Source organism: Rhamphochromis sp. 'chilingali', assembly GCF_963969265.1.
Source record: "Rhamphochromis sp. 'chilingali' genome assembly, chromosome: 22".
NCBI classification, from domain to species: domain Eukaryota; kingdom Metazoa; phylum Chordata; class Actinopteri; order Cichliformes; family Cichlidae; genus Rhamphochromis; species Rhamphochromis sp. 'chilingali'.
The window spans coordinates 21,352,158-21,365,345 of NC_137950.1; the positions used below are offsets into that span (position 1 = coordinate 21,352,158).

The window sequence follows — 13,188 nt, forward strand, 5'->3', positions numbered from 1 at the left end:
TGGTCTAGTGTCCTTGTGGGTCACTAAGGGTGTGCAAGGTAAGTTGCTACTGGCTGTCTGCCTGTTACTGAATTCTAATTGGCCACTCCTACCTGCTTTGGCTGCCATTATGCTTGCAGGCTGCTCTTCTCCATCTTCATCGTCGGTTTTTGCCATTCACTTTTAAAACTTCCCTAACCTTTGCTGCCGCCACACACACATACGCAGACACTTACACATTTCTGGCATTTAACAAACATCATGAAAGGAGCCATGTTGTCAAACAAGAGCACCTCACTTTAGACTGCCAACACAGCTGTTCTCTCAAAAGAGAGACAGGTTTCGTAACGAGTTTGGAATGCTACAGACTCACGACTGTCTCCCGCACATCCACACTGTTTAATCTCTAACCCACATGAATGATCAAAGCTTGTTTACACACCACTCTGTGGTACAATTAGAGGTATGGAAGGAAGTGTTTCTTCCAAGTGCTGGCATCAGTGAGGCTTTGCTTGACAATAACAGCATTTTCAGCATCTTAAACAATATGTTTTGTACTGCATATCCGAATCAAATTTAACCAGGCCCAGCTGAGCTTTGTTTTACTCAGCTGGCTCTGATGAACACCCACCATTTTATCATCTTTGAGCATTTTGTGAAGAGCAGTGTGGGAAGAAGCAACATAGCTTGGAAAATGTACCACTCATTATGATAATGCTTTGGCAACAACGTAATGGTTCCATGCTTCTGTTTCCTCCTCTTCTCCCTCTTCCTCCTCTCCCTTTGCCTCTCAGCTCGCGAGGAGTACGTCGCCACCTTCAAGGGCTCAGAGTACTTTTGCTACGACTTGTCGCCCAACCCCATCCAGTCTAGCAGTGATGAAATAACGCTCTCCTTCAAGACACTGCAGCGCAATGGCCTCATGCTGCACACCGGCAAGTCAGCTGACTACGTCAACCTGGCGCTCAAGAATGGGGCAGTGTCACTTGTCATCAACCTCGGCTCTGGGGCCTTTGAGGCTTTGGTGGAGCCCGTCAACGGAAAGTTCAACGACAACGCTTGGCATGACGTCAAGGTCACCCGCAACCTGAGACAGGTAACCAAACAACAGGAGATGGAGGAGTAAGCGAAACAGAGAGGAGAGGAGACAATTTATGTTACTGATAAGGCTTTTGGGAAGAAACATTTTCAGTCATGTAGAGAGGGACATAAAGATAACAAGGATGAATGGAAGTTTTACTGATAAAATGCTTGGTAAATGGCAGAGTGAAGTAAAGCACAATTTGAAAATATTTTAAGATGTCAAGATAAAAAAAATACTTGTTCCAGCTTCTCAAATGTGACAACATTGTGATTTTTTTTTGTTTTTTTACTTCATTAGCTTGTTTGTGAAGTTTAGACCTCAGCTGGGGTTTTCAGAAACTTTGCATTTAATGTGTCTTATTGTACAGGATTGTATTCAGGCTATAGGTGCGGGCAACCCAGCACTCCTCATATCTCGTGGCACTGATTCTCTGACGAGATGCAGAGAAGCCAGAAGAAGCAATGATTAAAAAAAAAACAAAAAAAACGTGCATACTAAAAGGCTACGCCAAAACAATAATTTCGTTTGCCTGAGAAATAATTGACTCATTAACCAAATGAAGATGTTTATTAGTTGCAGAATTAATTCTGACTCCTTGTTAAATAGATTCGCTCTGTATTTGACTTTGATGAACCACAGTGCAGGTGTTCCAGGGCCACACGGGGCTGAAAAGACTGTAGTCAGCAGAGGGAAGCTAAACAGTGTAGAAACCATGGTCAGTGGTCTGTTGTCCAATTGCAGTGATGCTATGGTAGTAAGAAAATACCTGAGGTTTTGGTCTTAGTTTACAGTGGCTTTACCAGCAGACCTGCACTGCTCTCAGCTCTAGGTGAGTGCATTTTCAATTGTGTGTTTGAGTGAGTGAATGACTGAGAGAGTGAAAGAGCGAGGGAGTGGACTAGAGAACATACAGGGTCACTAGCACCCAGGTGCTTGTAACCTACCTGTGCCCTGCCTCTACCGTTTGCCTGTCTGTACTACTAACTTGACTACTAACTTTACTAACCTGCTAGTGAAACTAACCACCATCCATGGAATGATTCATTCTACTAACCTAACCTGTGCCCTTCTCCTAGCGAAACCACTCCAACCAACCTACTAACCTCACCAGAGGCCTTCTAGCTTTCCTTTTTTTGTTCCCGAGGTTGTTCTGTTCACAGTTTTTTGCTTTCCTTTCTCCCCCTCTCCTACAAAGCACTCAGGCATTGGACACGCTATGGTAAACAAACTCCATTGTTCGGTAGATATCATTCTAATTGTTTCTTAGTTTGGGTTTGCCCCGTGTCTATTTCCTTTTGAACCATAGACATCAAAACTAAACCAATAACAGGATAAATGCGGTTGGTAATCTTTTACGCTTAAAAAGCCCACATCCACCTTCCTTGCCAACCACTTTTTTTCTATAAATCCTTTCCCTCCCTTACTTCTACTGTTTTTATTTTCACCCCATCACTTTGTGACTGACATGTAGGCCCACGCTGATTGGCTCATCCCTCACCTGCACGCAAATGACGAGCCCTCCCCTTCCCCCATCCTGCATGGCGTGACTCAAAAACCCTTCCCCTCTCTAATTGGTCCGTAAAGTGGATAGAGAGGTTCCTTCCCTTCTTTTTTTAAATTCTTTTTTCTTTTATTTTTCACCAATCCTCCACTGCATGTTCTCCATGGTGCCTCTAACTCATCCTGTCGTATGTTGTTGGGGTTTTTTTGTATTTTATTATCTATTGTGTCCTCTTTGCCAGTGCTTGCATGCAGAGAGAGGAACAGACTGCATGTTTGTATATTTATGTGTGTGGAATGAGGCGTAACCCATCTAACACCTGTGCGTGTGTGCATTAAATCTGTGTGTTTGTCATCCTGATTCGCTGATCTAACAAACCCCCCCCAGACCACTAACTAACCAACTAACACCATCATCACAATTCACCCTAACAACACAATAACATAACATCATCACAATGACTAACAGCATTGAAATCATGAACCCTGACCTCAGTAACCCAACACAGCTTGGCCTGACACAAGTAACACTTCTGTGGCTGCCAACAGTGCAACAACTAACAACTACTAACAAGTAAATAGTACTAACACCTTACTGCATAGCACGAAGATGCCTGCGGAGACTTACTAACACCTGACTGGCTGGGCAAGTTTGCCTGGCAATGATGAGCACCAGCAGTCAGAGGGAACTTATTGTAGTGGGGAAATAAAGAGCTCACAACCTTTATGGGCAGCCAGACATGGTCAGTAATGTACTGTAGAATATCAGAGAGTGATAATGTACCACTAACGGTGACTTGAGTGTGACAAGATTGGATATCAGTGACACCTAAAAGCCTCTGTACAGGCTATTACACTCCAAAATGAGCTGATTAAATTATAAGAGCACCAGTGTCACTTTAGGCAAAGCATTTAGGAAAAATCTTGTTAGCATATTAGGAAATAAATCAAATTGCGTCTTCTGCCTAGACCGTAAAGCAGCTTAAGCGTACGAACCATAAACATAAGTTGGAAAATTTCACTGATATGGGTTAAGTTGGCTTTTCCTTTAATAAACAAGGCTAACCTTTTAGCAAAATCACTATGGTTTAGTCTATTTTTTACCATGCAGTCACAGAATAATAAACTGCCTTTGAAGTCTGGGTACCGAGAGAATTGTGGCCCTGAAGCTTTGGGTTTCAGCAAAACTTTATTAATCGCATAGAGAATTTACAATAGACTTTTTGCTCTTGATAGGCCGAAGATAGAAGATTATGCCGTTTTAATTCTCAGAGCGCACAAAAGAAAAATGAGAGTTTACCACTACCTGCAGGAGTGAGCGGTATTTAGCAGTGCATAGTTACATATTTCTGAAGCCGGTTACATCAGCAAAGCCAAGAGGCAACACTACTCAGTTACACCACACAGCCAGCACTGATCCAACTGCTGCGAATCAAAGTGGCCAATTCCCAAAACCAATCAGGCCTTCTCCCTGCCAGAATGCATATAGATTGGTTACCAGAGCAACGGGGGCTAATTTGGCTGGTCAGCGCCTAGCTAGCGCTTAGCGCTGCCTTTGGTGTGAGTATATAGCGTGTCCTTTCCCTGTGCTTTGTTGTGTAGGTGACCATCTCTGTGGACGGCATCCTGACCACCACGGGCTACACACAGGAGGACTACACCATGCTAGGCTCTGATGACTTCTTCTACGTGGGAGGAAGCCCCAGCACCGCTGACCTGCCTGGTTCTCCAGTCAGCAATAATTTCATGGGATGTCTGAAAGAGGTGGGGCACATGCTTGATAGGTAAAAAAAAAAAAAAACTAATTATTGGCATAGGATAAAACTTTGCATGTGTAAAATGTCTTTCCAAGTGCTTAATGCTGTCCGCTTTGACCTAAGGTTTAAGAAATATTCATTTAAACTAAAATAAATCTTCTTTTCTTTCTTCTGCCACGCATCACACAAACATTTTTACACACAATATCTTATAAAGCACACATACACCGACATGCTTCCATTTGGCAGACTCACACAAGTAGTCCCAGACGCACACGCACACACCCTCCCCAGCATCAGAGAGAATCAGTGATGAGTGTAGTTGAGAGAGTAGATACAGAACTAAGCACTAACATGCTAATTAGGTACGCCACAGAGATGCTCCATCCATCCACTGTGCTTGAAATGGGCCACAGCACCACAGAAACAAAAACTCACAATGCACACATGCATGCATGCACAGAAAACACAGTCGTAGTGTAATATTATATGCCCAAATATTTCCGCTGAAACAGTTGCTGCACGCAAATAAACATACGTATGGATACCCAGAGCTTGATACAACGAAACTCCCAAAGACATCCTCACGCCCATCGGATACACACCCTGCCTGAGTCTCCCTTTCATTCACGCAGATTCACACAGAGGCATAAACAAACAACCAAACAAGCCAACAGATGATGTGCCAAACAGAGAGCTATCTGTATCAGTAGTGAATGCACTCTGTGTTGCTTCATTAAGAGTGATGATGTTTAAATGAGGCTGCCACTGTCAAAGTGAACCCTCCACTGGCACATTTACATATTTAATACGATGATATGATAATCCATGTGAGCAAATTAAGATGTATGCTGCGAATCATCATATGCATGAGCAATCACGGCTGTAACAGTTTTGTGCATTGGATGCAGCACAGGCACAATCCTCCCCATAAACACCCACACCGTAAGACCGTTTGAAGCACTTATTGTGTTCAAGAGCCACCCCCTTGCCTTAAACACACACACACAATAGCACCTGACATGCAGAAAATTAAAACGCAGAGCCAATGCAGAGGAGTATTTGGTTGCTCACAGGTTATAGAAGGAGGTCTGGATTAATAAAGCAGAGCCTGTGTGCTCATCTCTCAACATCAGAATGCTCAGCACAAGCACACTCTATACACTGAGTCAGAGAGCGGACTGTGTCAGGGAAAGCAAAGAGAGAAACAGTAAAGCAAAGAAAATAGAAGATGTAAAAGCAATCATGCAGGTGGCAGGGACAAATGGGAGTTTGAAAAGATGAAGCCGGAGTGGATGCTGGTCTTTAGGTTCTTGCTTTCATATAAAAAACCCATCAGAACATTTGAATAGAAAATGTGTTTGAATAGGTTAAACATTAATCGATGTGCGCTCAAAAGTCAATCAATCTTACTGTTGCTGAACCTTTTCATACATTTTCCCCCAACGTTATCCTGGGAACTGTCACGTGTGTGTTCCCTTACAGGGAAACAGTCTAGCATCATTGTGTGTGCTAGTACATAATGTTTGGATAGCAGAAAGCAGATAGAGGGATAGTGAGACAGAGACGCAGCGAGAGAGATACATTCCTCCAGCTTACTAATAAGAATTTAGCATTACTTTAATAATTTCTCTATCAGAAATGTTATGTGTGTTGGTTAAAAGTGAAGCAGCATTCAGATATCATTATTTTCTTTCAATCCCCTCCCCTCAAGGTGGTGTACAAGAACAACGATGTACGGTTGGAGCTGTCTAGACTGGCTAAACAGGGAGACCCCAAGATGAAGGTATGTGCTTTAATCAACACGTCCCAACAAGCCAGACAATGCTGGATCCCCTCAAACACCTCATGTCTCGCCCTGTGAGACTCACACTGTAGCGATGTAAATGGGATTATATATTTGAGAGGTAGCCACAAGCTTTTATCTTTTAGCCACTTCACAGCTGGAATCTGGCTTTATTTCGGTCTCAGACTACAAAGGAACCATACTGGTCCAGATAGTCACTACAGCAATTTAACAACTCAACTGTTTTCTGTACCAGGTAAGTGGGGTGGTGTCCTTTAAGTGTGAGAGTGTAGCAACGCTAGACCCCGTGACCTTTGACACCCCAGAGTCTTACGTGGCACTGAGCAAGTGGACAGCGAAGAAGGCGGGATCCATCTCATTTGACTTCAGGACGACAGAGCCCAATGGGCTGATGCTTTTCAGCCACGGCAAACCCCGGCAGCAGCAGCGCAAGGATCCGCGCACACCTCCAACCGTCAAGGTAAAAAAACATTCTAGGCTAACTGTATAATGTATAATGTATAATGTTGAAATAAATTTTAATGACAGTGTTGATGTTTAGCAGCTATATTTTGGGTCACTATAGTACAAAGTGCAGAAGTTCATATGAGTTACTTTAGTTTTGAAGGGGTGTAGCCAAATAAACAAAGTATTAGGTATTATCAAAGTATACATTTTTCAAAATTCTGATGAAATAGTACAAAATCCATTTATGAAGAACAGAAATTCATTTAGAATATTTTTTGTAGAATATTATTGGCTGACCACTCACATACTGCAAGGTGGCTAAATTCATCTCATTAATCTTTTTAGTCTGCTGGATGTTGGAATGATTATCTAGATAGATATGAAGGGATGTTACTTATGAAGAAGGTGGAATGGTCCACTAGTAAGTATACGAACAGTAAGTGGAACAGCGTGCGGGAGTTCAATTGAGCTGTTTTAATGAAGTTTATTCCTCCAACGCACCTGTCGCTTATTAATGTGTACAAAGATTTTGCATCTGAAAATTCAGTTCATTAAAACGGCTACCTTTAATCATCCTCTCTAACAGGGCAGTGACTTTATAATCGTGACTGATATTCTGAGCTTTAGCTGCAGAATTGAGATTTTAAACAAACGAAAGTCCCCACTTCTACAAATTCAAGATGAATAGTTCATTAATGAGAATTCAAAAAAGAAGTAAATTGAACAAATTGCACTCATGTCACACCTGCAACTATAATTTGCATTTTCACAGCTTGCACAAATGTTCCTGTTTGGTTTTTTTTACACCTGTCTCCGGTTCATCTACAGGTGGACTTTTTTGCTATTGAGATGCTTGATGGACACCTGTACTTACTGCTGGACATGGGCTCAGGAACCACCAAGACCAAGGCCATCGACAGAAAGGTCAATGATGGAGAATGGTACCATGTTGACTTCCAGAGAGACGGACGCTCAGGTACAATCGCAGCTCTTTTAATTCTGAAGCTAATAGCAAAAGTTGAACTGACAGTAGCTGTGCACATTTTGAAGCAAGCAGCAGATTAACATGACCATTTTTGCAACCATCTGCATTCTGTATGTATTTAATTCACCTGTTTCTATTGAATCTGACTTTAAGGGGTTTTATTTTGACTATTTTAACCCAATTCATATACAGCAGGTCTGTCAAGTTTATTGTTCATGTGCTGGTATAATAACACTCAGACTAAAATTAAAGCTTTTGGTGGCCTGTTTCGTATCCAACTGGTAGACCCATTAATGCTACTTGACATCATAATCACATTTGCTCTAAACCTTTCCTTTCTGTCACAATTACTGTCAGTCGGTATGTAAAACATACTTGCACAATGTCTTAAAATCATTTTGCAGTTACAGTTATGTGCAAAAGTCTTGAGCCGCCCATCATTTCTTTATACTTTGCTGCTAAGGACCCAGATTCTCTGGTAAGTCTATCGAGTGCTGTGCAAAGTCTTGAACAACACTTCCCCAGGCTTTCTTAAGTTTATCATTGGACATTCATTGCTTGTTAATTTATTTTTAGTCCAGTTCTTGTACTTGTACTTGTACTTGACCACTGTCAGATGAATTGTTTTTTTTGTTAAGCAATTTAAGACTGGCCTATGAATCACTAGATTTGTTGTGTCTATGCATAACAGAAAAATTAGCAAAGAACCCATTTTAAATTGTATCTTTAGGGATCTTTAGGGTTATTAGCTGCCTGTTGCAAAAATACATAATTTGTTCCAAATGTTTTTAAATTTAATCAACTCAAAATACCAAAGATAATACAATTTGGGAGGCATAAAATAGTATTTTTGCACCAACAAGGTGATTCCCAAAAGAGCCAAAAACTTTCCGTATGGTGCGTACTGTGTTGTAAAAAGTGTAGGGACAAATTGGACGAGTGAGGACAAAAGAAGAGGTGGAAAAAAACTATCTACAGCATCTGAACAGCATCTGACAGTTATGTCATAAGAAAAGGAAACAAATCCAGATACAGGACCTGTGAGATCTGGCCTTTCTGCCAGATCCATCTACTTTCCTACTCTTCTTACTTGTAATCTGACAAGAGAGAGTTACACTAGTGAGTGTCTGTAATTGATGGAGGCTCTGTCATGGTTAGTGACTGCATTTCATCCAGTGATGTTGGGAATTTTGTTAAAATTGATGGAATTATGGAAAAGTACCATCAGATTTTGATCTACCATGCAATACCATCTGGAAAGCACCTGATTGCCAATGGCTTCATTTTTCAGCATGACAATGATCACAAAAACAAACTACCAATGCAGTGAAAGCATACCTGGATTAAAAACACACAATGAAACACCATCAGTCATTGATTGCACTCCCCAGTGCCTGTACCTCAACTTTATTGAAGCAGTGTGGGATCATCTTGACTGAGAACATTGCAAAAGGCAGCAGACATCCAAGGAAGAGGTTTGAAGTGGCCTTTAAGAAGCCCGGAGAACTATTCCTGAAGACTGCTTAAAGAAATTAAAAGAAAGCTTGCCATTGAGTTAAGGCTGTGTTGAAGAATAAAGGTTGTCATGTCAAACATTTACTTTTAAACTCATTAGAATTGTACAAGTTCTGTTTTTGCCTTACACATACTCTATTTCCATGCATTTTTGCAGGTGTTTCAATGAACTGGTGCTCCTATTTTTACATTTTCCTAGCAAAATATAAAGAAATGAGGGGTGACTTTATACTTTTGCACAGTACTGTACAGTTCTATTACAGATGGGGATGTTTTACACATGTCAGCCTGTTATGAGCATATAGTTATTGCTTGAAACTCTGTGTTAATTACAGAGGTCTGTAGAAGCTGCCTTTCCTCTCAGTGGGAATCCTATTTGTTTGCTCCAACCGCGCGTTACTGTTCCAAAAGGAAATATATTATTAGCAAAAAAAATGTTAAATGTGGCATTTTTTAACTCACAGGGACTACCTGAGGACTGTGTAGAATTTCAATTACTTCTGATTGTAGCTGTGATTTGTGGTGGTGGTGGTGGTGATGAGGAGGAGGAGTACAAAGAGAGGCGCAAAGATGATGATGATAAAGATGATAATGATGGCACTCATAATAGTGGTGCTGGTGGTGATGGTGCTGGTGATGACAGTGGTGATTGTGATGAGGATGTTCACGCTGAAGGTCATAACAATTACTGATATTGTTTTGATGTCTGGCGACGTGTTCAGGAACTATTTCGGTGAACAGTGTAAGAACAGCATACACGGCCCCGGGAGACAGTGAAATCCTGGACCTGGATGACACCTTGTACCTCGGAGGTTTACCTGAGGATCGTGCTGGACTCATCTTCCCAACAGAGGTTTGTGTGTAGATATCATGTGCTATGATAAGCATTCTAGCTCAAATAATTAAAAGAAAATTTCCAGCAAACATCAAACATTCCTCACTTTTTCCTGTGTTTTAATATAGTCAGTGTGGGTGTTTAGGACTGGCAGATGATGTCAACTTCAGCTCTAGTAAAGTGTGGCAGTTGCAGACAATAATGAATAACCTAAACTCTCCATATTAAAATTTTTTACCTACATTAACAGAATGTCTGATTCTGCCGGCAATCTACTTACAATATACAGATTTTTTTCTTCTTTTTTGTAACATTGACCAAGTTAATTTCAATAAAGTCCAGCATTCCAAAGCTGGAGGAGAATGTGCGAGAGAGCTGTTAACAACTCGTGTGCAGCCTGTTACTTGTAATCTGACAAACGTGTAGGTTTTACGCGTGTTTCTCCCAGGAAACAGCATGACATCACAGACCAACAAGAAGCAGTGGAAGTTTTCTGCGGTAGAATGGGAGGCGTTGGAGGAGGTGTTTCACAAGTTCATTAAAATACATCAAAACAGCAAGGTCCCACTTCTTACAAAGAAGCAACTTTAACACCATTGTGGGCACAGTAAAAAAGTGCCATACAGAGAGGAAGTTTAAAATAGATGCTATGACCTAAAGAGGTACACTAAAAAGAAGTCATTGTTTATAGTGCTTGTATGGTTGGCAGTGATCTGGGGGAGAAAACTGTGTGCTGTCCATGGTCCTGAACTGTGAAAAAACAGCAGGGAGTTTGAATGTCATGAAGCTGATTTTTGGGTGCCACATAGCCTTAAAAGGATTTATGAAAAATAAATCTTTGGAATTTTAAATCAAGAACCAGAGGGCGAAAAATAAAAGTTTGAAAGAAACATTTTGGTTCCACCTGCATTGAATGCTTTCTTATAGTTCAAGGTTTCAGGTCGTTTTTGATTTCCTCCAGCAGATTACGGAATAATTTGCCATGGCAATCAGCATGTCTTCAATTCTCCTGGCATTCAAATATATTAACACAATTGGAGAAATTTCTTTAGCTTGCAGCATGTGCTCTCTGTTCTTGGCAACATCTAGCCTTGTCAAGCACAGAGTGACTTAACATATCCTTTTTTATTTCTTTTGCTGTCTTTCACCTCTTATTGTTAGTAATTTGGTAGTATTTTACCTCCAGGGTAAAACTGACCGTAAGTCTCCAGTACTTAATCAATAGTGATTTAATTTACTGACCACAACTTACTGAGTGAATTTACTGAGCAACAACTTACTGAGCACTTGTGTCTGCTAATCGAAAGGTCGGCAGTCCCTAGCTCTTCCTGCCCACATGCCGTAGAGTATTTACCAAAGACACTGAACTCCAAATTGCACCCACCAGAGTATATGTGAAAGTTAGAAAAACGTAAGGCATAGACTAAAGAGCTGCATGAATGGGTGAATTGGGCTGGTAAAATTACCATTTAAAACATATTCCCAAATATACAGATTATTTTATTATTATGTTCTTGTTTTTGTTGTTTATACTTCTTTCTCCTTTTGGCATGGACATGGAATTTTCATTTGTTTTTCCTGATGTTTTATCAGTTAATTGAGAAAATAACTGGCGGGCCTATAATTGAAATTGATTTTAAAAAATTATATTTGGGGAACTTTTTATGTTAACAATATTAATAGGTATATAAAAAATTATTAAACTAACTTTTAAAAAAATGCAGCTTATGCATTTTGCAGTCTTGGAGCACAGATGTGCAACCAGTGTTTAGAGAATGATTTTCAGCAAAAGGTTTTAGTAATTATAGATGAAACAACCAAGTTTAAACTAATTTTTTGTTTTTAGATTAATAAAAAAAAAGATTACCCCAATACCTGTTTTATGCAAAGTGTGTAAGAAATAAAAATACATCATGATGAAATAAATAAAAGCTGTACAGTGATGATACAAACATTATTTGTTTGTATTTAGTTTTGCAACACACACTGCAAGAGTTTGGACAAATATCCAGTAGTCATGACTCAACACTGGCATCCTCTTCTTCAGGTGTGGACGGCGCTGTTGAACTACGGGTACGTAGGCTGCATCAGAGATCTATTTGTGGACGGGCAGAGCAAAGACATCCGGCGGCTGGCTGAGGCCCAGAGGGCGGTGGGAGTGAAGCCCTCATGCTCCAGAGAGCCGCCCAAACAGTGCCTGTCCAACCCCTGCCAGCACAACGGTATCTGCAGGGAGGGCTGGAATCGCTATGTGTGTGACTGCTCTGGGACGGGCTACCTGGGACGCTCCTGTGAGAGAGGTGAGAATAACAGGGTAGGAGACTGGGGACGAAGAGCAAGAGAAATGCTAATGTCTCCTTTTCACAATGGAGATGAGTAAGAGAGTTAATTAAAGTCAATGCACAGCCACATTGGGTGAAAATTTAATAATATGTCATGATGCAAATTGTAGTCATCATGACAGCTTTGTCATTTGCTTTTTTGCCTGAGAACACTGAGTAATGCCAAAGGCATGAGTGACAGATGATGTGGGGTGGAAGCACAGAAGTCTTAAGATCAAAAATAAATCAGCTGCTGAAAATATGTTGTGATCACTTGGTTGTAAAAAATTTTGGTTATTTGTGACTTTGAATTATGCTTTTTCACTCATAGCAGGTTGAATTAGCGTGATAGGTGCATTAAAAAAGGTGCACTTGTAAAATAAAACGGTAAATAAAAATGTGACTAAAGCATTATTTCATTTTTTTAATGCTGAAATCAGATGTCCTGATGTGTTTACTTTGCACTAAATCCCTGGTGATGGAGTGTAGGAAGCTGAAAATAAAAAGAGGAGTAGATACTGTATGGATGGGTGAAGATAAAAAATGAAAAAAATTAGTCTACTAGCTCACCAACAAAAATAATAACGGTGCAGGTTTCTATCTTTGGCTGTATTTTCTGTACCAAAGAAAGAATAGTGGGAAAGGAGAGAGGGAACAGAGGTCGAGGAGAAGAGGTGGGAAGAAGCAGGGCTGCAGACAGGACTATTGGAGTGCTATGGATGCAGTGACTGGGAATCGATGGGAGAGGAAGTGTGCAGAAAGCAGGGAGCAGGAGCTGTGACAGAGGAAGGTGGACTCACCGGGCTGGAACCGCCATATGACAGCGGGTGAGGAGATGAGGAGGAATGGGAGATGGGAGAAGAAAATCTGACACAGAGAGAGAGAGTTATGAGAAATGGTATGAGACCAGGGCGGGGGAGAAATGGAAAGCAGGAAAGATTGGCAGAGGGACTGATAC

The 13,188-nt window shown here is 40.9% G+C and overlaps 1 protein-coding gene across 7 annotated transcripts in view; it reads left to right on the forward strand.

Annotated features, from left to right (window-relative positions):
• nrxn1a (neurexin 1a) overlaps positions 1–13,188 on the forward strand; it is a 66,833-nt gene that overhangs the window by 26,289 nt on the left and 27,356 nt on the right. For 4 of the 7 annotated variants that reach the window (XM_080872661.1, XM_080872665.1, XM_080872663.1 and 1 more), the window contains 8 exons: positions 774–1,075; positions 2,259–2,282; positions 4,166–4,327; positions 6,035–6,106; positions 6,363–6,587; positions 7,403–7,550; positions 9,797–9,927; positions 11,957–12,209. In XM_080872661.1, coding sequence (XP_080728787.1) covers positions 774–1,075; positions 2,259–2,282; positions 4,166–4,327; positions 6,035–6,106; positions 6,363–6,587; positions 7,403–7,550; positions 9,797–9,927; positions 11,957–12,209 — 1,317 coding nt within the window. The remainder of the gene's footprint in view (positions 1–773; positions 1,076–2,258; positions 2,283–4,165; positions 4,328–6,034; positions 6,107–6,362; positions 6,588–7,402; positions 7,551–9,796; positions 9,928–11,956; positions 12,210–13,188) is intronic. The other 3 variants (XM_080872662.1, XM_080872666.1, XM_080872664.1) reach the window with 1 other exon arrangement.